Source organism: Symphodus melops (assembly GCF_947650265.1).
Source record: "Symphodus melops genome assembly, chromosome: 3".
In the NCBI taxonomy this organism is placed as follows: Eukaryota; Metazoa; Chordata; class Actinopteri; order Labriformes; family Labridae; genus Symphodus; species Symphodus melops.
This window is the reverse complement of record NC_136693.1, coordinates 9964519-9989223: the sequence shown is the minus strand read 5'-3', so window position 1 is coordinate 9989223 and position 24705 is coordinate 9964519. Positions and strand designations below refer to the sequence as shown.

The following is a 24705-nucleotide window of genomic DNA, read 5'->3' as shown; positions in this document are numbered from 1 at the left end:
AGCCCAGAGTCCACAGAGCATGCACATTTCAAAGCAAACCGGAGCAAATAGGAGCTGTTCAGATGAAGGATGCCTGGGCACATTGAGAGATAGACAATTGTAGTGATTATTTAATGTCTTTCGGGAGTTTCATGTATGCATGTGTGTATTGCAAAAGTCAGAAAACATCTTTGATCATGTGTCATTATATTCTTCCTCGGTTATTAATAACTCATACAATGAAGTCAATAAAAGCAGTTTTGTGTCAGATCAAACAACATTTCATTGTTTGAAAAGTATGATTGAACTTTTGCATCTGATATAAGGCAAGTTTGAATCAGACAGGAAAGAGAGAGAGAGAGAGAGAGAGAGAGAGAGAGAGAGAGAGAGAGAGAGAGAGAGAGAGAGAGAGAGAGAGTCTTATAACAGCCAGTAGGCACTCCTTTTTGCTTTACCTCCCGCTCCCAATTCTGCACACACAGGGCATATATCAAGGTAAGAAAGAAACTCTTCTAAATTAGCACCTGAATCAGCATGTGTTTAACTAGCTTTGAGAAACAGATTTATAACATGTAACTTCTAAGTAACTATAATGACTTGAAATCTGTACTTAATTAATTTTTTTATCATTAAACTACACATGCTATCAGTAACTTTGTAAGAGGTTACAAAGGCTACCGTGTGGAGACCAAATGAGGTGTGTTCATTAACTCAGAAGTCCTTGCATGCATTGTGTTCTCATTCCAGCTGCACACTTACAGGCCCGGTCTGCAAGTACATTCAGGCCCTAAGGCAGCGGAGGATGTTGGAAAATAAAACAGATTCCTTTCTTTGAAATCATCACTGCTACTAAAACAAATTTAATGGTAACTTTTCAGGGACTCAACTGACATTTGAGGTCAAAAGCTTTTATGGTGGAATCTCCGAAGTTTAAATTTGGGTCAGAATTTTATTTATGTATTTTATTTTATTTTATTTATTTATTTTTTTTTTGGGGGGGGGGGGGGGGGGGGGGGGGAGAGTGGGGAAAGGCATGCGGGGGGGGGGGGGCACTCACACCAATTCAAGAGTATCAAGGAAGTGACTGTATGTCAATTAATTATCCTCCTTGGTGATGAGGAGTTGGAGGAGTTGAGGTGAGATGACATGAAAGTTTACTTACATGTAAAATAGAAACATAGCCAATGTAAAGAGGGAAGTATGTGGCTTTATGTTGGGGTGGGATGTTGACATCCACTTGTCTGACTTTTAGTAAACGGACATGTGAAATCCAAATTCATATGCAACCATGCATATTGCACATATTTCCACTTAGCCAATTGAGAAAGAAAATCATTTTCTTCCTAGGAATTTGGCAATGTCATACACAAAATGTACACAACTGTTAAAACTTTTTTTTTTCTCTCTGTGTTACAGGTCATAATTGGTTTGATGTCTTCCTAATGGCTAATATGAATGGAACCAACAGCTTCTGGCAAAATGAGGCAGTGAAGGGGGTACAAATAACAGCTACTCTGCTCATCTTCCTGGTGAGAATTCCTCAAGACATCATATACAACCATCGCAAATAAGAGTATAGGCAATTATCAAGAGGCTTCATCTTGTGGAGTTGGGGTCTACTACACATTTTAATACCATTAACCTTTTTTAAGTAAGTGTTAGAGGACAACATTAACACACAGCTCTACTCAGTATGAAAATATGTAAGTGAATATTGACCTGGAGAGGTGCCAGAACACTTCCTGAGCACTGGGTGCCCTTGAACTCATCTCCACATTTAACTTCCTGCATTACAGCAAATAAACATGTTTCACTGAATGTAGGACTGGATCTTTAAACGTTCTTCATGCTGAATATAACTGGCCTGTCCTCTTGGTTCCTTCAGGTGGGCGTATCTCTCAATCTGCTCGTGGTTTGGGCCCTTGGAATGCGCAGTCATCGCTACCTGATTCGTAGAGGCAGCAGAGAGGAGACCCGAGGTGCCAGCAGTTTCCGACTGTACGTCCTTAACCTGGCCTTTGCTGACCTTGTGCTGCTCCTGCGTACCCCTCTCATGTTGGGCTTTTTGGCCAACAACAACAGTTGGCCTTTCAATCGTGGTTTCTGCCAATTGGTGATATTCCTGCGAGGCCTGGGGTTATACGCCTCTGCGTTCCTCCTGTGTGCTGTGGCCCTGGAGCGATGCCTGTGTCTGATGAGGCCAGTGTGGGCACAAATGCGTCGCCCTGCATGGGCTGTTCCTCTGACATGTGCCATCTTGTGGCTGATGGCTGTAGTCTTGTCTGCCCCCTACTTCTACAGTGCCAACTTGAGGGAATTTAACGGGACATATCACTGTGTGGAGAGTTTACAATTTAACATGGGGCTGTTTGTCGTAGAAACAGTTGCCGGTTTCATCTTTCCCTTATTGGTGTTCTTGGGAAGTAACCTGGCTGTTTTACTCACAGTTCGGCAGGCAATGCCATCAACACCCACTTCTTCAAGCCCATCAACAGCCCGCAAGATGTCCAGGATGTACCAGATTATGTTCATCACTATGCTCCTCTTCCTCACCTGCTGGGTGCCCTACTTTGTTTGTCGGTTCCTGAGGGCTTTGGCCCAGGGAAATCCTGACCGAGATGTGCTTTACAAAAGAGCAAATATTGGTGCATACATATCTCTGTACCTGGTGTACCTCAAGAGTGCTTTTAACCCTGTGCTGTATGTGTTCGCTGCCCGAGGCTTAGGCCGTGCCATCAAAGCTTCGCTTGCGTCCACTATTGAACGGCTTTTCAATGATGAATACACCGAGTCCATGCGACGAAAGTCCATAAAGAACTCACAGATGTAGGCAAGAGGTTGACAGTGTAAAAATTGTTCAATTCTTTTTTTTTTTTTTTTTTTGATCTTTCTAAATGTGACTCTGAATACAAGCTGCAAGAAAAATCCCTCATACTATCTTACTTGCTCTTATTCATTAGCAACATTCTATTCAGGAGCTTCAGGAGTTGAAATTGACAATAGTCCAGCACTGAATTGCAGCAAATATATTCATTGGACTGTGCTGAATTTTTTTTAATGTTGTGAAAAGGGGTCAAATGTTTGTTTCCATTTTTGCAATTTGTTCCTCTATTAATTTCTTGTGTACAGTTCTACTATTTGTGGTATTGGAATCAGTTTCAAAATCATAGGAGTTTCATTTTTAGTAACCACTTCTGTAATTTATCCACGAAACAAAAAAACATTTTTGCAGGACAGAAACATTTGTTGGTTCTCACGGTTTGATTCGGAGACTAGAACTGAAGGAGCCAGAAACATTTGTTTCAGCGCATGAGGGAATGACAAGTAAACACCCACAATAATTAACCAAATAACCAATAACCAAACCAAAACAGCATAGCGGGGACAAAAGAAACAGGATCACATAAAACTGTTGCAACTGTGGTTTCTCTACAGTCAGCCAAAAACAACAAGATACATGGACACAGGTGTCATCTGTGAAAGTAGATGACTGTAGATTCTAAATATGCTGCTACTGTTCAGGCATGTCAAAGGAATGGTAATAATTCATTAATCATCTCATCTGTTTATTAGACAGCGGAAGGAAACACCTTTACGATAAAAAAAAAAAAAGAAAAGAAAAAAACAAAAAAACCCAAGCTAAAGTCATCAACACGGCACCTTTTGTTACCGCTACTTCCTGGCCTGTGCTCTCAGTATGGTACAATGTGCTAATGAGATCAACCTATCAATATCCACAGTGGCTCAAAAGCATCCCTTTTGTTTAACTCAAGATAAAGATGTCCAGACTGTAACATGTACTGATGTACAGCTCTGGTACTCGCTGTGTAAATCTTATGAATGTGTGTGGATCTCTGAAAGGACTGAAGCAGTAACAGTGCTCTCAACAGGAAGTCAATATGTTGCAAAATCATTATATAATACTGGAAGTGACAAGATAGCTTTAATATTGTTTTTTTTTTTAGAATAGCAAATCTGTTCTGTCATTGTTGACCAAAGGAATGTAAATGTACCATAACCAATTTTTGCACTTTAGATGTATTTTCTGTATTAAAAGGTACAATAAAAAATAAGAACAATTCTGTAGATGGTGTCTGTTTAATTACAACTGAAGAGACATCAACCGTTTTCAGGCTTCTAATCATGAACTCCAGTCCACCTGGAAAGAAGCACCAGTTATTCTTTTGATTGCAGGTACATTTAATCAATCAAGTTTTTATTATGTCATATTTCTTGCAGAAAACTGCAATAGGCTCAACACAGGAGTCAAACTATTAATGTGTGTACCACATCACCACAATGTCTATAGCTAGATTCTGCATGCAGACTTGCTTCATGCCATGTCAGTCCTTCACTTTCCTTGTTTACGGTTTACCTCTATAGTCCACGTTCCCATAAATCCTAAAAATGGTCCTTCAAGAAGGACGACAAAATGGAAGAACATTCCAATTCAATGTTTACACAAACTTCATGGTTTAAGCTTTATATTTACGCCTTAGAGTTCTGTTAGTTATATCGTCAGTAATCCTATTTGTGGAAATATTCTTAAGCAATAAATAGTGGCTTCTCTTTTGTGGTTAACATAGACAAAGATTTCAGCCAGTTTATGCATTAAACACCAAAGTGGAACTCAGGTATATTGACAAATACTTCCCCACGTACAAAAAAACCTCAAACTGTGTGTTCACACCTCTGACATGTAGGCTTTTATTTAAAAAAAAAACTTTTTCTGATTGTTGTGAGGAAAGACTTAGCTATACAAGGTATCACGTTATTTCAATATCAAGCTGAAAAGCTGATCAACATGTTTGTGCATCCGTAGCTGCAGCACCGATGCATCCTGGATGGCGGTTGATTTCTGCAGGATATCCTCAATGTTACTGTTCGGTGAGGAAAACAAAAATATTAAACACTGTATGAGCTTCCAATAAATGGGAGGTGTTGGGATTGTTTTGTACAATGTTCATTGAGAGAGAAAAAAAACACACATAGAAAGGCTTAATCCTGTAGCACCACAGATGTCTCCCGGTGCCTTTCGTAAGAAGACAGATTTTGTCACAATTTTTCAAAGAAGTTACCCAACATGCATGTTTTCACTTTCCTGTTTCATAAAACAGGAAATGTCAACTCAGGCTTTTCGACCACACTTTATTCAGACAAGAAAAAAGTGATGTAAGAAAGTGAGCCTTTAATGGTGAAAAAACTATTGTGCAAAAAGGAGAAGTCAAGCACAGACAAGACACTGTGAAGGTGCTTTGTGCAACCCTCAGTCTTACCTCGACTGCTTTCTCATCTTTCTTCACGGGAAGACGGGGGAGGTTGAGAACTGTTTGTTCAGCTATCTGTAAAATCTGTGAAGGGAAAAAAGGGTGTGAACCGAGTGTTTATTGTATCTTTAAATCTTCAACCTAAAAGTTGAGGTTCAGTGAATGAAGAAAAAAACCTTGATTTACAAATCTTTGCTTTGATAATGTGAGGTGTATTTTTCTGAGTTATGTAAGTTAAGTAACATTTCCTGTACCTACTGATAAGATTTTCTTTTTCAGAAAACAACATCTTCAATGTCAGAAAAGAACATAAATGTCATGTTTCAGCAATGTTTTATCATGCTGTACAACTTCATCAACCAGAAGCGTGCAGGTTCCCCTTCGTGTCGAGCAGGTTGACACATGTGTGGAGAAATGCTGTCTACCTCAGTGCTGGTGTCCGCTCTGATCAAACTGCTTGTTTACTCTGTTCAAGTTTGTAGGACACTTTCTGTCAAAGTTAATTCTGGAAATTATACGTATATGAAATGATATAACTTTATTATTATATAATAGGAGAGGGGGAGGTGTCTACCAGACTGTTTGGCAACTCTTACATTATGTAGATCATTTACTAACAGGGCTTTCACACATGCAGAAAACTCCTGAAAAACTCCTGATATTTTGCCGGAGAAGCTGCATGTGTGAAAAACAAACACTCAGACTTCAGCCGGAGTTTCTCCTGCCAGACCTCGAGTGGTTCTTTGAGAACACACAGGAGACTCTCAGGAGAATTCAGCCTGAGCCAGTGAAGGAAAGGAGTGACGTTGATATTCTGTGACTGGAGTCAATGCATTGACTGTCTGCCCACGACTGCTACGATCTCCAAGCTCACAAACTTTTCTGACTAATAAGGAAAAAATATCCAGCTATTTATCTCACGTCAGTCTTTTTATCTCTACACATTGAGAGTCAAGCCCACAGACTGATTAAATGTAAAACCCTGTAAAGGGCTGCACGCGCGTCACAGTCTGAACTGTTGGCATTTCAGTCTAATTGAATTTAACTGGACACAAACATGCATGGACAACTGTACAATTGCAAGAATTTAAAACTATACAAATTTAGAACATGATTGACAATCTTTTTTTTTTGGTAGACCAAAAAGGGGAACAACCGATTCTATCCACTTCATATTAACATCAATTATTCAGGCACTTAAGAAAGATGGAGAACTTTGTCACCACATTGCATCATCCACTTTGATCCTCTTGCTTGAGTAAGTTACAGCATGTGATCCAAAAATGTCGTGTTGTCTGAAAGGGATGCAAGATGTCACACGTCATCTGCAAATCTTGTATCTTACATAGTTATCTGTCAATGCTATTTGGTTGCGGTTTGATGGATAAACGCAGTATACCAGGAAAGAAAAAAAGAAAGAAGTTTGCGAGCCAGCAAGCATTCGTCAGTAATTCTGACCCGGAGTGGAGCAGAGATATGTTCTGGTAAGCTAAAAAGCCTGTAGAAATAGTTTTTGGAACATACAGTAGCCCTTTATAGGATGACAACACTGCTCATATTTGGTTTATACTGCATGTTAGAGTGTCAGTGTTTATCACCTCTTTTGCTTTTTCCTCCTCCTCCTCCACCCGGTCTCTCAGCCTGCTGCATGTGTGCTGTAAAGAGACGGTCTTCTCTTCTGTCCTCTCCAGAGCGCTGACCACAGCCCTCAAGTCTTCCTGCAAGACAACACAACTCGAGTAGGAGAAGAGACAACACGATACAAACAATAAAGGGGGGGGGGGCAGATTTGCTCAGCGGTTAGTGGGCTATAGTTCTCATCTCAGAGGGTGAGGGTTCAATTCCAATACCCCAACCTTTGCAGCATGTCATCCAATCACACGCTCTTTAGCCGTCCTACAGAATATAGGCCAAATGTGTCAAACTGAAGAAATTAAAAACATTTTCAAAATAATACAAATTAAATATGATAGAAACATGTTTTACTAAAAGGATATGTATGATATGTTTTCGTGGAGGTCTGAAACCAGAGATAATCTGAATTGATAGATGGATGGGTTGTTTTGCTAAATTAATAAATTTTTTACACTTTGACAAACATGATGACAAATGCCAATCTGCACACTCTTTAAGACTTGAAATGACAAATGGCTTGAGAAGAGAGGTTGCAAGTTTGTCATGAACATAATCATTCATTCATAGTGTAAGTGCTTCAGTACTTGCTGTAATGTACAAAACAATCCAGTGTTTCACACCTCCAGGCTGCTTAGAGTCTGCTTTCCAACCACAGACTTCTTTGACTCCTCGGCATGTCGATGAGATGGACGCTCGAAACCTTTTTGTTTGTTCACTGGAACTTTGAGCTGGGCACACTGTGCAAGGAACCTAAAAAAGATGATCAAGCCTCCAACATTACAACATTTTTAATTACCGATATTGTTGTTTTCCATCTTGTTGAACATGCACTGGCATATTATTGTAGCAGTCTGCATGACTGCTCGACACAAAGCATAATTACAGAAGCTTGCATTTGTTAAATGATGCTCTGCCAATACAGAATCATTACCAGGCAGGTTCATGACATGTCTTTACATCCTCATTTACATAAAATGTTCTGCTCACCTGCTTTTCATTGTGTTCAGATGTTCCTGGCTCGCTGTCTTTTCTGTGCGCTTCAAGGCAAGAGTTGTGCTGTAAAAAATAAAGTGTCGTTGTTACATAGTTCATTTTGACCATTCTTCCATGACATAAAGAGTCTCTTTTTAACAAAGGTATTGTATTGTGTGCTCATGATGGATTGATATAAGAGTTTGTTTACATGCTCTTTTGTAAAGTGTCTTGAAAAAACTTTTGTCATGAATTGGCGCTAAAAAAAATACAAATGGATTAATATTGTTCTGGACTGCAGTATATTCTATTTAAGCGTGCCTTAAATAGATGCCAGAGAGGTTTTTTTTTAACTTTTTGATATTGCTTTAGAGCAGAGGTGAGCAACCCCTCTTCAAACTCAATGCCACTCAGGAGTCAATGAGAAAAGAGCAATAAATTGTAAACATTAGGAAATCCTGACAAAGATCAAGCAATGTTTTATAATGCTCTTAAATTGGGAGTATATGATCAAAGAAATAGTAGATATATTTGGCTTTATTTGGCTGAAACCTTTTTTATGAAGCATTATTAAAATCATTTAAAACACAAATAAAACACACGCAATAAAACCGAAGTTGCTTTAAATAGAAACAGAAAGAGTTGAAGTGAAAGTGTTAAGCAGTAAATCAGGTCAAACTTACAGTATTGATAAGTCCATCATGTTCTCCAGAGTAGAGATAGATGATCCTGTCATCAGCTTCCACTTTTCCTCATCTTTGTTTTTGTTTATCGGCTCTCCAGCTGACGTTAAAAAAAACACATCAACACTGAAGTTGTGAAACGTGTTTTCCCACAGTGTACTTTGTAATTATGCCTGCGTGATTTGAATCCTGCACATTTGATGGGGTAGGATCAACAGGTCAAACCTTTCTTCTTCTTCTGTGTCTGTTTTGGGTTAGTCCTCTTGATTACGGGCCCTCCGTCCTGTAAGTATAATTCAAGTGTGTAAGCTGATTATTTTCTTTAAGACATTATGAGGTCACATTGTTCTTACCTGAGGCTCGGTTGCTTGTTTCCTCGACTGATCTTTCTTTTTCTTGTTTTTTAGGTTTGGTGTTTTTGACGCAGCTGCAGTAGAACCTCGTACGGCCTTCATCACTGAATGATCGAGAAACAGTCAAATGTATCGCTAATAAGAGGCGGAGTAATAACGCTTTGTAAGGCTACAGTAAATAAACAAACACATTAAACGCATGGTACGATATGTAAAACGCTGTTTTCTTCTTCTCAGGGTTGATGTCAGTAGAGAAGTCTTCGCGCGGCTTATTTCGAACACAGACTATAACGCGCATGCGCGACATCTGTAACTCTTTACCCAGCGATTAGCTTTCCAGGCACCGCCCCCCCCCCCCCCCTCCCAAAAAAAACAAAAAAAAAACACATGACAAAACAAATATCTGATAGAGGGACAGAGTATTTATACAAAGCGAAGGATTCGAGAAAATTACACATGGGAATATATCGCTGATTTATACAGAGGGGGGAAATTAAAACGATTCCGAGGACAACCTTACCTGAGAGATTAAACCCAGGGCAGCAAGATCAGGATGGACGTCAGGAGCGGCGATATTTTCATGAAGAAATGTTGAATTTTAGAAGAGTATAGGTTTCAATGAGTGGCGGTAGCACAGAATACCTCATAAAAGCCATAGGAATGTGTTTAAATCATAGGATGCAACATGTCAGTCTCATTTTATGAAGGCAACTCTGAATCAATTTACACTTGTGCCATTCATCACATAAATTGAATACATGTAATAAATTACTATTTATGCATTGCACGAGATTACACACTACCAAATGCATTTCTTTCTAAAACTATAATTAGACAACAAAAGGTTATTTCCATTCAACTTATTATGCAACTTCAAAATCTTCACCTCTAAAAAAAAAAGATTTATATCTAAATTGCAAAATGGTTTAGCTTAAGTATTATATTGGTTGTGGTTTTCCATTTCAATTCATGAACAAAATCTTAACTTCACATTAGCCAACGTTTGAAGGTAGACGTAGATGTAAAATATGTTCCTTTCTTTTTGTGGTGCATTTTTGGTTTAACTTGTTCTCAGCTATTAAAAACTGTTCAGTTTGGTTTTTAAGCAGAAAAAGAGAAACACATTTCAAACTTTGTTTTATGTAAAAAAAAACAAAAAACAAACCTATAACAATGAAAAACATTCCCAGTTAACAGTTAACCTCAATAATAATCACAGTTAACAGTTCCAATTGAAATCAGTTTTTGGTTGCTTCATAAACGCTGTTGCTTGGATGGTGTCGCTGTATGACATGGAAATTATTTCAGTCCCTTCTGGATGGTTACACCAGGGATCTGACTAAACTAAAACTAACCTAAGACAGCCTCGGATGACTTGAGCCTCTGTACATGAGATGAGCAAACTAACCACGAGGCACAGCACATGGAAAATGTATCTTTATCAAACCAGAGTGTTTTAATGATTATCAAGAGGTCTGAAGAGGATTGTAAGCGCTCAATGGTTGTGTAGAAGCTTTAAAGTTACAAGTTCTTAAAACGGCCATACTTAGTTATTTTTACTGATTGCTTGATTTTATTTATGACCCTGCCATGAGAAAAGTTCCTCTGATGACATGTTCTACATTTGAACCTGCATATCAGTATCCTCACCCAGAAAACATTATTCACAAGTGTGCTTTCATTGCATCGGACTAAAATAATCACTTTTCACACCTCAGCGTGTGAATATTAACACCTCTGAGTAACTAAAACAGCAGGACTATAAAACAGGAAACGTGTCCTCATTACAGCCGCATTCTGCATGCATCTGAGGGGCTTGTAGTGGAGGCAGCCTACCAGCAGAGTACATCCCAAACTGTCATGTAAGAAGACATTAACCAGCTTCAGTCCAGCCGGAGCTGCAGGACCAGAACTCCACATCAAACATTCAGCCACACTGGCTGGACATATACCTCTGTGGTCTTTGTGATGAGTGACACCAGTTTATGATTCAGATGTTTATTATATAATAAACATAAAACTGTACCGTTATCACTGTTTCTGAAATATCCAGAGGAACATCAGATTTTTGCTGCATAATTTGATGTCCATGCCGCTAACTATCGAGTAATAAATGCTTCACATCGTTGGTCACCTGCCTCTTTAATGAGCCACTCATGGATAATTAGTTGTTGGACTAAAAAAAATAAAGCCGATGCAAATTATCATCCTGATTTATGTTGCGTTATTTGCTTAGCTAGAAAAACTGTTAGCCTCACCCTGGCTTTGAATGATGGCCGCTCCTGGTTCCAACAGCTAACTAAAATCAACCAAACTGCCAAAGTTAAAGTTGGTAATCAACGCCCACAGTGGTGTAATCTGGAAGAAGCTCACATTTTTGATCAGAGTTAATGTTTTTTAATATTACAATATCTTTGCGCTGTTGGCGCAAGAATTCAACCAAACTTGTTAGATTCGTTCAAACTGTTCTGTATGTCAGTGTAAGAACTTCTTTCACTTTTATAGGGACACAATTGATCCAGAGAGACATTAAAAGTTGATGTTCTGCATGCAGGTTTGATGTGTGCGAGTGTATGACAGTGTGTCAGACAGTCTGCCTTGACAAAAACGAGGCAACAAAAGCACCAGTGCTCGGCTGAGACGTGCCCAAATTTCCTTCTCCTCCACGCGACGCCACAGCCAGAGGAAGACTCCAAACTTACACCCTCCCCAGGAGGTGAAATTTGCCTGTGAAGCGTCCATGATTGCGCAGGTCAAAGGGGCTGAGCACCTTTCTAATGCCCAGCATGTTGCCTTGGACTATCTGCTTAAAAGTCCAGGGGTTCTGGTTGTTCTGCTCCATCTCAGCCTGCTTCTTGTGCATCTCTTCGAGGCTCTCTCTGCTCATGACCTGAAATCAAATCAATACGATCATTTTAATAGACATGACCAGTGAATAATTTGTTAGCAAAGGATCATTTTATTTTTATTATATGTGTCATTCTATTTACATTGCGTTTCCTGACGTTGTGTAGACATTTAGGTGAACTATTTAATTTAGTGTTGTGTACTCACTACATTTTGTCCAAACACTCGATCAGAGCTTTCAATGAGAAGTCATCTTTCATCATTTAAGTCCCACATAGCTCTGTCCTTGATCCACTATCTTTAGTTTTTAGATCATGGGAAAGACCGAGCTAATGAAACTGCTAATTAATCCGTCGATCATAAAAGTTGAACATTTTTGATTGAAGTGTTAAGGAGCATTAAAAATGGGAACAAATATTTACCATTCTGCCATTCAATAATCATCACTAATAGAAATAAGAACTTTGATGACATACCCTCTCAGAATATACTTAATTAAAAATAAAAAGCAAAAAAAAAAAAAACTATCTATGCTCTCACCTTAGCAGGGAAAGGCAGCTTCTTCGCTATTTCAATCAGTATGTGCTCAATCTCCCCCAGCTCCACCTTTCCTCCGACCTCCACTATCAGACGGCCATAGCGGATGGGTGTCACATAGTGGTCAATGGCTCCTTTGCCCCCACCCATGCGCTGACCCAGACCTTTACGTGTGACCGGCTTGTATGGGCCGTTGATTCGCCAACGAGCAAAGGTTGTCCGGGGATCCATCTTGCGGTTGATGGTGAGACGCATCATCTCAATGTGTCCCCAATGAAGGTAACCGCCTCCCAAGGCCTGAGCAGCACGGAATGAGATCAAGAAAACAGGAGAGTGATTCTGTTGTGGAAATACTTTCTGAGCACTTCTTTTATTTATCTTTAATTAAGGGCAAGGCAAGTTTATTTATATAGCACTGTTCAGACACAAGGCAATTCACAGTGCTTTACAGACATAAAAACATTAAAACAGAGCTTAAGGAAAGAATGCAACAGAAATGTATAAAATAAAATAAATACGAAAATAAACAGGGCAAAAGAAAGATCATACATCATTAAAAGACAGGGAAGAAAGTAAAAATACTCGATAAAAGGAACAACTGTTAAAACTATTAAAAAAGGAAGAATGTGTTGCAGTAAGGCAGACAGTATATTTCTAATTGAAAGCCTGAGTGAATAACAAAGTTTTAAGGCCTGATTTAAAGGAGTTGAGTGTGCCGGCAGTCCTCAGTTGTTCAGGGAGTTTGTTCCACAAGTGAGGAGCGTAGTAACTAAAAGCTGCTTCACCTTGTTTGCTTCTGACTCTAGGAACACTGAGTAAACCTCCTCCTGAGGACCTGAGCGGTCTGGATGTTTTATATTCAACAAGTAGATCTGACATGTACTTAGAGCCAAGACCATTTAATGCTTTATAGACCAGTAGGAAGATTTTAAAGTCGATCCTCTGACACACAGGCAGCCAGTGCAGTGATTGAAGCACAGGTGTAATGTGCTCCACCCTCCTTGTGTTGGTGAGGACTCTGGCTGCAGCGTTTTGATTCTTGCAATATTTTCTTTTGTTTTTATTTCAGATGGTAGTAAGCTGATTTTCTTACCATCTTAATGTGGTTGTTAAATTTCAGGGCAGTAAATACAAACATCATTATGAGTTTGATAGTACATAGCCAAAAAAAAGTATTATTTCAGATTAAATAATAAAGCTTGGAGTGTAATCTTTATTACAGTGTAAACAAAAAATACATTTACTCACCACAATAGCATACTGTCCTGTGGTGAAGGTATTTGCTGCCCTAGCTGGCCCTTGGATGTCACGTAGCTTCTTCATCTCTTTTTTCACCTTTTTTAAGTTTGGCACTTTGTTCACAAACTTCAGTTTTGGTTTCTCCGGCATAACCACATCTGAGAGAGGTGAAAATGAAAGAAAAAAAAAAAAGTAAGTAACAGCAAAACATGAAGCATCCTGAAAATATTTCAACTTGAACAAAGATTTGTTTTGTTTTTTTAAGTTAGGAATGATAAGGACATTTTACCACTGAAGTCAGGAGGTATTTCATACGTCTTCAGTCCAGCAGTGAGGACTTTCAAATGGTTGTTTAAAGAACCTAGGAAACAAACAATAAGTAAGATTTATTTATTTTGGTCACAGGAATGTAATTGTTCACTTGTGATGAGTGTAAGAGTTATTATTCGCTTCAGTGTGACCTGACTGTTCTGGGAGTTTGGGTATTAATGATGTCTAGACATCTTGAATCTGCATAATTACAACTCTAATATCTTCGTACATGTTTAATCATCTGACACCTGCTTTGGTATTGGAAGAAAATACACATGAATTCATCTCTGTCATTGAGGGCGTTATGCCTTTTCTTGAAGTGCTAGTCGCCTGAAGACTATTCAAATGCAGAAATGTACAAATGAAGTCTCAGTCAGCGCTTGTCTGACGTTAACATTAGCTAACATGTTACCTTGGTGACCGCGGGCTCTACATATGGCGCTGAGTCCGCCGACAGCCGCTTTGATGAACGAGAGCATGATGCTCGTCTTCCCCCTGTTAACTTTCGTTTGTTCTGAAAACCTAAATGTTTAGAAGACAAACTAATTAAGCTTAAGCTTTAGGAACGACATGCTGTGTACAAGGTCGCAGCCATTGCTGCGTCGCTAACCGCTAACCTCACTTCCGTAAGAAGAAGAAACATATCCGGTTTACCCTTTTTTCCCCCAAAATAAAATATAAAGGCATTAGGTTTACGTTTTGGATTCGTGCCCACACGTGCTTCCGAAAAGCTCTGCATCCTTAAAATTGGACATAACTAAACCATGTAGCATTTTGGACAGGTTTTACTATGAATGACAATAAAATATCATTTATTACACAACAGGAAATATGTATTTATTTTTGCCCATAAAGGACAGCATTGCCTTCCTCTACAGAAAACAAATTAAACTGAAAACACGGAGGACACATTGCTTCGTAGTAGGTTTTGATGTTGTAAAAATTAAATTGAAGTTAACACAATGACTCAGTATGTTTCCAATCTTATATCTAATATACATCACCATGTTTATCTGTGAAACATGATAGGTTTAAATCCAATGCTAAATAATTGTAAGTCCAATGCTAATGTTAACTGCACAGGTTTAACCTGTAACTATGTTTACTCTTAGTCACATAGGAGCTGCTAAATCTTGTTTTTGGATCATTGTATACAGAGGGGAGGGGGGACAGCGGGTGTGTATCGTAACTAATGTCTTGTGTCCTGCCTGTCTGTATACTGCTACTGGATGCCTTGAATTTCCCTCGGGATCAATAAAGTATCTATCTATCTATCTATCTATCTATCTATCTATCTAACTTACCGATTTGTTGATCCAATAACTTTGTGGTGCTAACTGATGTTTCCTGTCTTATAAATTGTATTTCTGACATTTGTATCATGTCATTTTATAACGTACCAAGGAGGGTCCTTTATACAGTGGTTGCTCTTTAATAACAACCTTGGCACAATTCGTAACTTGCTATAGTCTTAACCTTTAAATAGAAAGTTAATGTGTTGAAACGGGTATGTCAGTCATTTTGCACCATGTAGAGTAATTGATCACTTGTGCTGTACTTTACAAGAGAAGATTTTATTTAGTAAATACTAAATTAAAAAAAATAAAATTAAGTGTATTTCTCGGCTGACATGCAGCTACTTTACACAACAAAATGCATTTTTAAAATACATGATAATAAATTAAGGTCGTTTTTCCAATTACCAGACGTTCCATATCAAATTGTATAGATCAAAACAGCAAAAATAAAAGGTAAAAAAAATATGTGAGGAAAAAAAAAAGAAAAACATTTTTCAAGCATAAAAATGACCTGCTGCAATTAAAACCGACTTAAGCTTTAAAAGCCAATCAACTTGGGTTTGGTCTTTGATTTATTTTAATGTCAGTCTTTTCCACATTTTAAAACACATTACTAGTTCTTGTGTAAACATGTTTCCTGTGCAGTTTACTTGGAAAACAGTGGGTGTGTACTTAAGGGATAACATTAAACATTCAGAAAACCCGCCTTAAACCAATACTCTTTCCAACCATGGCTACAAGCTAGTAAAATGTGTTTACTGTTACCTCATCCTCAAATATGTGTGTTCACTAGAAGAAAAGGTTGTACATACCATAAATGGCCAGTAAAAAATAAATAAAGGCTTTCAAGTTTCTTTACAATCTAAAAAAACCCAACAACTCTCCAAATAAGAATGTGTCCAAACAAAATAGTGCTATTTTTAGTCAATTCATTAACCAGCACTTCATTATATGGAGAGGGTGGAAGAGGTTAATGCCAATAGCAATAAGTCCTTATAAGCATTAGGCCACAGTGTGCAGGGAGGACTCTAACTAGATACCATGGTAGAGGAGATCATATTTGGGAATATTTTGAGGATCTATTGGACTCTGGACAATCATTTTCCCACGCATAGCTCCTCTGTAAATTACTTCAATGAGATCCATAAAATCTTGCTTTGTCTTGAAGCTGCCAACAAATTTGGTGTGATCTGGAGAGCTATAAGAGAAAAAAGAAAAACAAGTTTTAACCAAATAAAGTCACTCTGATTGTCACTGTGAGTCACAGGGTCTATTTTACAGCTGTTTGTGTATTTGTTGCTGCTGCTTAGTTTAGTACAAAGTAGACCTGAAAGAGTTAGTTGACTTATGAATAATAGACAAAAGGAAATTCAGCAACTGTTTTTCACCTTACAGTTTGTATTATATATTTTAACTGAATAATAGAAAAGCAGCATCTCAGATGTAAATAATTGCTGCATGACTGCATAGTTCTTGGGTTTGTGGATTATTGGTCAAACAAGGACACAAAGCTAAGTGTTAGCTGAAGAGAATATGGTGGTCTTTTTTTAAATTATTGATTAATCTTGATTGCATATCATCTTCCATAGATAATGTAATGTAAAGTGGTTATGATTGACGGTTAAAGAAAAACAAGAAGTTTGAATTTGACACCTGTAGTGATGTAAAGATTAATCGTAAAGTTATGAAAAATAGATTCAAAAGATGTCAAGGTTCACATCAGTACTGTTATGGAAAATTTTACTCCATGTGAACTATATGCATTGTACAAAGGTCTCATAATCTGTCATATAAAATGTATCTGAAATGTCTTAGAATACTACATGCACAGCCTATTGGGTGTTTTGTTTTCCATAATTTCTCACCCTTTATTCTGTTTCTCACTGTTTGTACATGTGGGAAGAGTCACTCAGGCTCTTTCTCACTAGATTCCATCTCCTTCTCAGCCTTGGGAGATGGTAAATAGTCACGTAGGGCCTGTTTCTCACACAAGGAGATAGATCGTGCTCTGCCAGGTGGGCAGTGGCCCTATGTGGTGAGGGGGAATGCTCTGTGTAATGTGTTGGAAATGTATAAGTGTTCATGTTTGCCTTTTCTCTGGGCCTCTTTCTCTCCTCACCGTGTGAGAGAGGGGTCTTCCAACGCTTATCTTGCCTTGGAATAAATGTTCATTGAGACCAGATCAATCTTGGGGTTCTTTTTTTGAATAGATCTTCTCACTCTTTATTTTCACTCTTTGGTAATGGAAAAAAATCCACAACAGTACTTTGAAAAATTAATTGCAATAATATAATGGGTGTCAGCAGTTGTAGAGCAAGATTATGAAATTGAGGACACCGTCTTTTAAATCGAAGGGATAGAAGCATTTTGTCTTCCACAAGACGGAAAAAGAACGTGATGAGAAGAAAACATACGAGACAAAAACTGTGCACATATTGCAAGAAGACAAGGAGCTACACAAATAGCACAACCAAAATAATGCAGCATTTAATCGACACCACAATGAGATGAAAAATAATAATAACATTCAAAAGCCAAACCACAAAAAATTTGTCAGCAGCTGTATTTTGTAAAATAAATGATCAACGAATCATATCATGAACCGAGTACTGTATAATTTCATGAGTTTAATGAGAGTTATCCCTATAGTTACCTGCAAAAGTTTTCTCAATTCTTTTTTTTTTTTTCAGGATTAAAAGACATGGGGGATTATAGGAAGATTAATATAATGCGAGCGTCTAACTATTTTTTGGATATAAATTATATGAAGAGTCTTGTAATAAAACTATCAGGTATAAACATGTAAAAACATTTTTAAAAACCTGGGTAATTTTATTGACTTACCCATAATCCACTTTCATGTGCTGTCCATTGAAAAAGAAAACAGTGGAGGGGATGTAGCTGATGTCAAAGTATCTTGTGTAGATTGGAGCTTTATCCACATCAATGATGTATATTGAAGCCATGTTACTCAGGTCATGAGCCGTTTTTGACAGCTAAAAAAGGACAGACATGAACATTAGGATAATAAGTTGTGAAAGAAGCATGGACAAACAGTTTGGATGTTAAGTATCCTGCTCACAATCTCATCCAGCTGGAGACAAACTGAGTCCTCGTCTCTGCCAAATCTCAACACTAACACCTTCTCTGCGACGCCTTTAATAACTTCATCTATGTCTTTTTTGCACGTTAATTTTGGCAAAAACAAACTCATTTTCGAGGCGAACAAGTTAGCTTCCCTTGTTTTGTGTATGCGGGAGGAAATACGGTGTTACTCCGACCGGTACGAGGCTGGAAATAAATCCGTCTAGAAATACGTGAAATCAACACTGATGTTCCTACACTTAAATTGAAACGCAGTATTTTTTTTAATTGTTTTTTTAATGTATAGAAATTATAATTCCATCAACTGAGCCATTTGTAAGGGTTTTCTATGAAACAATATTTCAAACGGAGCCGCGAAGTGCAGGTCATAGTTTCAGTAGGACAACCTTTAGTGTCACACCACCTAACAACGTGACCTTCCCCCCCTCGCCCCCCGCCACTGTTTGACAAGCATGGAAGCTGTTTGAGTGGAAACACAACTTTGGGGATATTAGACACAGTGGCGAGCGCCCATGTCTGCGAAACGGATAGATTTACATATTTTTAAAGCTTTTGTTCCGTTCAAACAATCCAATATCGACAGTGACTTGTCTGTATTTCCGGGTTTTTTTAAAATACTCTTGAGAAAGCTGACGTTGAATTATTATTATTATTATTTTTACGATGTTGCGTCTTCTTGCAACCCAGGGTTTGTACGACCTCTGTAATAGTGGCCATCTGATGGCATCCTGTGTGATCAAGAGGAAAGTCATCCGTCTCCTCCCGGTCAGCATGACCTGTCACCGACCACATGTACACACCGGGAGCCCGGGATGGAAAGATGCTCTCCAGCCTCAGACGGATAAACCAGGGCAAGTAGACAGCATAGATTTGGATAAATGGAAATCTGTCATGAGGTCTAATGTTGCATCAGTAGAGAAAGTCAATGAAGGAGAGGAGGCGAATGAGGACGGTGAAGAAGTTGAACATGGAGATGGTTTAAAGTGCACCTCTTCACTGGAGGCCACTCGGAAAATGGTCTCAATGTGGCGCGAAGCTGGGAAGTTTGTACCTCAAGAGATGACAGATGAACATGTTAGGAATCTGACAGAGCTCACCACCAAGTCCGCCAGGAAGAAGTACCTAAAGTTTCTGGCGATCAAGGAGGGCAACAAAAGGGCCAATGAAGAGAAGCGGCAACAGAGGATGGCAGAGAAGGAAGCGATGAAGGAGCAGAAAAGAGAGAAGGACTGTGGAGTTGGAGAATATAGTAGGAACACATTTATCCGCACGTTCTGGGACCGCACCCTGGACCAACTCCTGGCCTGGAGGAGCGCCCAGGCCATGATGTTTAATCAGCCACTGGTGATTGATATGAGCTACGAGTCCAACATGGCCAGGAGAGAGCTCGAAAACACTGTCTCCCAGTTGATGGAGGTGGAAGGGTGGAACCGACGTGCCATTGAGCCCTTCCATCTCCACTTCTGCAACCTGCAGGAAAACGGTGCGTACAAGAAGGAGCTGCTCAAACGATATGGAGCAGGGACCTGGGATCGCCTGTTCGTCACCAGTAGCCACCTCCAGCATGTTGATATGTTTCCCCATGAGCAGCTTGTATACCTGACTGCAGACTCGCCCAACATTCTCCGCAAGTTTGACCACTCCAAAGTCTACATAATAGGGGCTCTGGTGGACCGCTCGATCCAGTCCGGGTTGTCTTTAGCCAACGCCAAGCGTTTGAATCTGGCCACAGCCCGGTTACCTCTGGATGAGTTTCTCCACTGGGAAATTGGAGCCAAAAATCTGACCCTGGACCAGGTAATCCGCATCATGCTAACTATCAAGGACACGGGGAAATGGGAGGAGGCGCTGAAGTTTGTGCCTAAGAGGAAGCATGATGGATTCCACCAACAGAAGACTCAGAAAGTGATGAACAATACCAGAGTCATTGGGGCAACAAACCAAGGACAAAGGCTGAATGTTGACAAGACATTAAGATCCAGAGAAGGGACATTTAGAAGCGAGGGTCCGAGCTTTCAAAGTTCCCATAAGGAGTCGGGGTTAAACAGAGCAGCTGAGACAAAAGTACGGACATCATTTAAGAGCAATGTGGAGGGAAGAAAAGGTGCAGGCAAAAACAAAATGTGGTGGGACAATGAGTGAAGTAATAAAAAAAAGGATCTTGTGTTAATAAGGATGTATCTGTTCAGGATCACCATGTGGGACAAGTGGTTAATAATGTTAAATGCACTTTTGTACTGTGTTTTGATTCGGGGTAATAAACTGAAAAAAGAAGTCAGTTAACAAATGTAGAAACTACTTTGGTCTTTATTCTGGTTTGTAATGAAAAAAAAAGCAGTATTAATTTGAAATGTTTTTTTCACTACAACAAATCAAAATATTGAACAGCATATTTTAGAGAATTGCAAACAGGCCTGTATCATTTATCAGTGTGGCAAAAAAAAAAAAAAAGACTTCCTAAAGTCCTAAAACCTTTTTTTTTTTACAGTGTTGCGAAGAAAAATCAGGTAACCTGATGTAATAAAATATATCACACAAAACTTGAAATACTTTTGGAAAATATTCAAAATAACAGGACATGTTTGTAGCCATTTGACATAAATTAGAGCGATCTTTGAACAATGCTGCTTTTAATTAATAACATTGTACTTTAAAAAACATCTAAATATTGAATATATATGACATCTTTGCATCATACACTCAATAAATGAATACCTTGTTTTTAAAATACCATAGCACCACTGTACAAAGAAGCTGGAGTCATTTTCAGTATAAGAGACATCCTCTCTCATATTTGTTTACTACAAAAGTGCAAATAACCGTCTCCTCTCAAGCCTCGGCAAACAATCACAAGTTACAGTTTGTTATGTTCTTAGCACAGTATTATTGCACATTTGTTTTAACCAACTTAGAAAACCCTAGCTTAATATTCAAGTTTGAAAACCCAGACACACTCACAGCATCTGCTCAGTAACAATAACACACCTTGACCTCACATTCAAGCAAAAAAAAAAAAAAAACTCTTAATGATTTAAACCAAGCTGCGCTGGTTCTGAAATGCATTCTGCTTTCATCATGATTCTTAAAGAAACCCTCTTTTGTTAACTTTGCTTCCATGTTCATGAGCGTAGAAGAAAGAGCAGGCCAACAGCACTTAAATCTATCTCCACTTTTGTGGAAATGAAATAATCACTTCTACACACTAAATCTGGTGACAAAGGCTCAAACTGATAAAGCTGATTAAGCAGCTAACTTTTCACTTTTACTGAAGAAGTCACTTAACACTGAGCGGAAATATCCCTCAGACTGCTCTCCGTTTCAGCAACCCGTGATTTGAAAAAAGCTCTAAAGCTGTATTGATGACAGCTTCTTTCCCCTCTACAGCACCAGGATGTCTCCAGAGCAGCGCTCGCAGCAGTTGAAGGTAATGTTCTCATAGCGGGTGTACGGATGAAATCTGCCTATGCTCTTCTTGTTGCTGAGGAAGTTTGAGGTGGGGGAGTCACTAAGTGGAAGATCTTCCTTGATTTCTGAGCAGGAAATTGGATCTAAAATCTTCAGCACCTGAAATAAAAAGAAATGACACATTTGTCAACTTGTGGATTTTCGGGAAAATATGAGAAAAATGTTTTTATGATTACAACTTCGAACCTTTTCAGCCATTTTCTCGGCTGGTGTGCTGCAGAGCTGCTCGGCTTTGGCACTGTTGCTCTTCAACACACTGCCTGTGCTGCTGCTGCTGCTGGTGTTGCCCAGCAGGTGGGAGTTGATGGCATCTGCTAGCTTGTGATTAGCTGCAGCCAGCTCTCCTGTGCTGAGGGGCTGTGCACTGGGGTAGTAGGTCTGCTGTCTGCCCCACTGCAGAGAGACCAGCAGCTGCTCCAGAGACCTGATCAGAAAAAAGCAACAAACACAAAGACTGTCACCATCAGCTGTCCTCAAAATGACATCAAACGGACACGTTCTGAGAGTCTTTTCTGTTTCCCATACTAATGACTGCATTTGTCATTCTTGAAAGACTAAATACATTATGCTGGATCAAAGATTCCAATCCAACTTTATTTGATTAAGCATTTTAAAACAACCACACCTAACCCTAACAAATAGGCTGTCCAGTTAAAGTAAAAGATTGTCTCGTGGTAATGTTACCTGTGAGTGATCTGCATGTCTCTGGAGAACTCGTCTCTCTCTATAAGAAGGTCCTGAATGGCACCCTGTGCCTCTCTGGTCTGTCTCTGCAGAGCTGCTCTGGCGTTCGTCAGCTCCTCAGCCATGACCCTGAAGACGGACAACACATCAAGGTTCATTCACAGTCATGTCGTCATCTGTCGTATGATCATTTTAAATTGTATATTTCTGGATTCACAACAGATGTTTGCTAGCGCATTTAAAAACTGAGAAGGATAGAGCACTACATTAGACCTCTCGTAGATTTGATTTTATCCCTGTACGTTTTACCTGCTGGCCAGGAACTTGCTCCTCCAAACGTCACACTGGATGCTCATTCGCTCCAGCTGCTCTGCCGTGTGTGACAGACTGCGGCCGAGAGCCTCGTTCTCCAGAATCAGCTGGTTCTTCTCCCGCGAGAGACGCTCAAAGTGGTACTGAAGGTCATCGCCAACTGAAGCCACCAACAGTTTCTTTAGCTCACGGTTCACCTGGCACAAGATGGGTAAAAACAGAAACACCAAACTTAGTTTCCTTTATATTCACTTTATCTTCAATCAAAAAGATGAATACAAATATACAAAATGATGAACTGATTCACATAGAATATCAAGTTAGAAGAAAAAAAGAATAACTAATTGACAATGTAACATATTTCTGTGCTATTACCAATACTTACTTTATGACTTTATAAGTTTAAGAACAGCACATCTGATCTAATACACATCATGTCTTTGTTGCAATGTTTCCTCTTCTTACCTCTGTCTGCACACGAATCTGATTGGCTAGGCCTTCCTTGTCCTGCAGGAGTCTGCGTTCAGAGTTCTGCAGCTTCTCCAGCTGTGTTCTCCAGTCCTCCACCAGAGGCAGCGGAGGGGATCCCTGCTCCTCAGCCTGTTGCCCTGCCTCCCCTTTTCCCTCAGCAGGTCCTGTACGGCTGCTCCGGCTAATTGCTGCACGAGGGACAACAATCCTTACAGCTTCCATCTCCATGCAGGCCTCCCGATTCACCTTGCCCAGGTGGAGCACCCCGATTGGATGCGGTGTAACCGGAGGAGCAGGGTGATTCGATTTTGGGCTGTGTTTTGGACTTGCCACCTTTAGCAGGGGAACTGAAACTGGACCTGGGGGCAGCGTGTCCGCCTTAACCTCCAAGACAGCCGGCGGCTTTTCAGTTTCCATGCCATCGCCGGCCAATCGAATAGGCACTCTGGCCGAGACTGGAAGAAATGAAAAATGAGTCGAAAACTCTAAATGAAACAGTGTCTGAAAATCAAACAGTTCAGATGAATTGTGATGAATCAACTTTGGAGTTGAAATAAATTGCAGTCTTGATCATCTCGAGTCTTCTCAGACCAAAAAAAGACACACATCTCCCTGCATGTTTACTCGTGCTGACTGATTTATAATAAAGATAAATAAACAGGCATGGAAAGAAAACGTGAAGGAAAAGATGTTAACAGTGGACTATTTCTCGAATAAGAGTCATTTGCTCATCAATGCGTTTCAATCGACTGAACAAGTAGTAAATGTTAAGAATTGATAAGTTGTAAATAGAGGAAACAAATCATACCTGTGACAGCAGCCGTCATGGTGAAGGACCTGATGTTTGTAGAGGAAGTCTGCAGGTTTAGATAAGACTCATGTGACTCTTCGTTCAGTGACAATGAACAAAGAGAAAACACATACTTTGTAGTGACTTTAAGAGTTTAATGTTTGACACATCAATCCGATAGCCGACAATCAGAGGAGATAGCTGAGATATAATATTTATAGCTGACAGACACAGATAACTTAAGACGATTACAGTAGCTAGCTGGTAAGCTAACTTGCTAATGTGAGCTCTTTGAATGGTGTTGTCATAAAGGAACAGTCAAGGTACAGCTGTGCTCACACTACCAGGCTAAGAGGAGATAGTTTATCAGTTAATATATTCGTATTCAGATGAGCTGTTAAATAACATACCGAAACAGAGGACCAGAAGTCCTGGATTAAATAATTGGACGAAGCCGAGGTCTGTTTATTTTGTTACCGGACACAGTTGGCATCTAGTGCAAATTCGCATCAATTTTGCCCTGAGTCTTACCTTTCAGGCAAGGCTCCCCATCAATACTCCGCGTCTGTAAAGACGAACGTAAACAGTAGTCGTGGATAAAACTATACTTTATACATACCAATAACCAGAAGTGTGTTTCCAACATTTACACGGAGCATTCACATTTGTTACTGTGACATATTCATGTGTGCTAAGTAGCAAAGTTAAACCTGATTGTTGCTGTTGAGGGTCAAAATTGCCCAATTCCAATTTCCA

The 24705-nt window shown here is 39.4% G+C and overlaps 6 protein-coding genes across 7 annotated transcripts; 2 read left to right on the top strand and 4 right to left on the bottom strand.

Annotated features, from left to right (window-relative positions):
- Positions 1 to 406: 406 nt before the first annotated feature.
- Positions 407 to 4058, top strand: LOC306821422 (C3a anaphylatoxin chemotactic receptor). Its single transcript, XM_079339819.1, has 3 exons — positions 407 to 474; positions 1396 to 1508; positions 1865 to 4058. Exons 2-3 carry the CDS (start codon positions 1422 to 1424, stop codon positions 2807 to 2809), a joined length of 1032 nt encoding a protein of 343 aa, XP_079195945.1. The 5' UTR covers positions 407 to 474; positions 1396 to 1421; the 3' UTR covers positions 2810 to 4058.
- Positions 4059 to 4670: 612 nt separating this feature from the next.
- Positions 4671 to 9194, bottom strand: cenpq (centromere protein Q). 2 transcript variants are annotated; one of them, XM_079339821.1, is made up of 9 exons: positions 8890 to 9194; positions 8762 to 8819; positions 8537 to 8636; positions 7869 to 7937; positions 7502 to 7631; positions 6845 to 6964; positions 5256 to 5330; positions 4779 to 4859; positions 4671 to 4728 (listed from the first exon to the last, which is right to left on the bottom strand). In XM_079339821.1, exons 1-8 carry the CDS (start codon positions 8989 to 8991, stop codon positions 4857 to 4859), a joined length of 657 nt encoding a protein of 218 aa, XP_079195947.1. In that variant the 5' UTR covers positions 8992 to 9194; the 3' UTR covers positions 4671 to 4728; positions 4779 to 4856. The 2 variants fall into 2 exon arrangements, with proteins under 2 accessions (XP_079195947.1, XP_079195948.1); XM_079339822.1 differs by having other exon boundaries at positions 4671 to 4733; positions 4784 to 4859.
- A 2069-nt stretch (positions 9195 to 11263) lies between these two features.
- On the bottom strand, positions 11264 to 14442 carry mrpl16 (mitochondrial ribosomal protein L16). Its single transcript, XM_079339820.1, has 5 exons — positions 14237 to 14442; positions 13802 to 13873; positions 13522 to 13670; positions 12277 to 12570; positions 11264 to 11779 (listed from the first exon to the last, which is right to left on the bottom strand). Exons 1-5 carry the CDS (start codon positions 14301 to 14303, stop codon positions 11588 to 11590), a joined length of 774 nt encoding a protein of 257 aa, XP_079195946.1. The 5' UTR covers positions 14304 to 14442; the 3' UTR covers positions 11264 to 11587.
- Positions 14443 to 15939: 1497 nt separating this feature from the next.
- Positions 15940 to 18480, bottom strand: txnl4b (thioredoxin-like 4B). The gene is made up of 3 exons (XM_079339823.1): positions 18205 to 18480; positions 17967 to 18118; positions 15940 to 16320 (listed from the first exon to the last, which is right to left on the bottom strand). Exons 1-3 carry the CDS (start codon positions 18334 to 18336, stop codon positions 16155 to 16157), a joined length of 450 nt encoding a protein of 149 aa, XP_079195949.1. The 5' UTR covers positions 18337 to 18480; the 3' UTR covers positions 15940 to 16154.
- Positions 18481 to 18620: 140 nt separating this feature from the next.
- On the top strand, positions 18621 to 20850 carry trmt10c (tRNA methyltransferase 10C, mitochondrial RNase P subunit). Its single transcript, XM_079339817.1, has one exon. The coding sequence runs from the start codon at positions 18891 to 18893 to the stop codon at positions 20367 to 20369; it is 1479 nt and encodes a 492-aa protein (XP_079195943.1). The 5' UTR covers positions 18621 to 18890; the 3' UTR covers positions 20370 to 20850.
- Positions 20517 to 24471, bottom strand: blzf1 (basic leucine zipper nuclear factor 1). The gene is made up of 6 exons (XM_079339818.1): positions 23968 to 24471; positions 23154 to 23614; positions 22686 to 22885; positions 22377 to 22505; positions 21879 to 22116; positions 20517 to 21791 (listed from the first exon to the last, which is right to left on the bottom strand). The coding sequence occupies exons 1-6, from the start codon at positions 23984 to 23986 to the stop codon at positions 21606 to 21608; spliced, it is 1233 nt and encodes a 410-aa protein (XP_079195944.1). The 5' UTR covers positions 23987 to 24471; the 3' UTR covers positions 20517 to 21605.
- Positions 24472 to 24705: the final 234 nt, after the last annotated feature.

What these genes read in the sequence shown, in the direction of transcription:
- mrpl16 (XM_079339820.1), bottom strand. Translation starts at nt 14,303, where the DNA reads ATGCTCTCGTTCATCAAAGCGGCTGTCGGCGGACTCAGCGCCATATGT. An exon ending in CAGGACAGTATGCTATTGTG is followed by an intron (nt 12,571 to 13,521) that starts GTGAGTAAATGT and finishes CGTGCTGCTCAG; the next exon opens with GCCTTGGGAGGCGGTTACCT. An exon ending in AGCTGCCTTTCCCTGCTAAG is followed by an intron (nt 11,780 to 12,276) that starts GTGAGAGCATAG and finishes ATTTGATTTCAG; the next exon opens with GTCATGAGCAGAGAGAGCCT.
- LOC306821422 (XM_079339819.1), top strand. Translation starts at nt 1,422, where the DNA reads ATGGCTAATATGAATGGAACCAACAGCTTCTGGCAAAATGAGGCAGTG. An exon ending in CTACTCTGCTCATCTTCCTG is followed by an intron (nt 1,509 to 1,864) that starts GTGAGAATTCCT and finishes TGGTTCCTTCAG; the next exon opens with GTGGGCGTATCTCTCAATCT.
- cenpq (XM_079339821.1), bottom strand. Translation starts at nt 8,991, where the DNA reads ATGAAGGCCGTACGAGGTTCTACTGCAGCTGCGTCAAAAACACCAAAC. An exon ending in AACAAGCAACCGAGCCTCAG is followed by an intron (nt 8,820 to 8,889) that starts GTAAGAACAATG and finishes TTATACTTACAG; the next exon opens with GACGGAGGGCCCGTAATCAA. An exon ending in CTGAACACAATGAAAAGCAG is followed by an intron (nt 7,632 to 7,868) that starts GTGAGCAGAACA and finishes CATCTTTTTTAG; the next exon opens with GTTCCTTGCACAGTGTGCCC.
- blzf1 (XM_079339818.1), bottom strand. An exon ending in AGATTCGTGTGCAGACAGAG is followed by an intron (nt 22,886 to 23,153) that starts GTAAGAAGAGGA and finishes ATCTTGTGCCAG; the next exon opens with GTGAACCGTGAGCTAAAGAA. An exon ending in GACATGCAGATCACTCACAG is followed by an intron (nt 22,117 to 22,376) that starts GTAACATTACCA and finishes TTTTCTGATCAG; the next exon opens with GTCTCTGGAGCAGCTGCTGG.
- txnl4b (XM_079339823.1), bottom strand. Translation starts at nt 18,336, where the DNA reads ATGAGTTTGTTTTTGCCAAAATTAACGTGCAAAAAAGACATAGATGAA. An exon ending in GTCTCCAGCTGGATGAGATT is followed by an intron (nt 18,119 to 18,204) that starts GTGAGCAGGATA and finishes GTCCTTTTTTAG; the next exon opens with CTGTCAAAAACGGCTCATGA. An exon ending in CACATGAAAGTGGATTATGG is followed by an intron (nt 16,321 to 17,966) that starts GTAAGTCAATAA and finishes TTTCTCTTATAG; the next exon opens with CTCTCCAGATCACACCAAAT.
- trmt10c (XM_079339817.1), top strand. Translation starts at nt 18,891, where the DNA reads ATGTTGCGTCTTCTTGCAACCCAGGGTTTGTACGACCTCTGTAATAGT.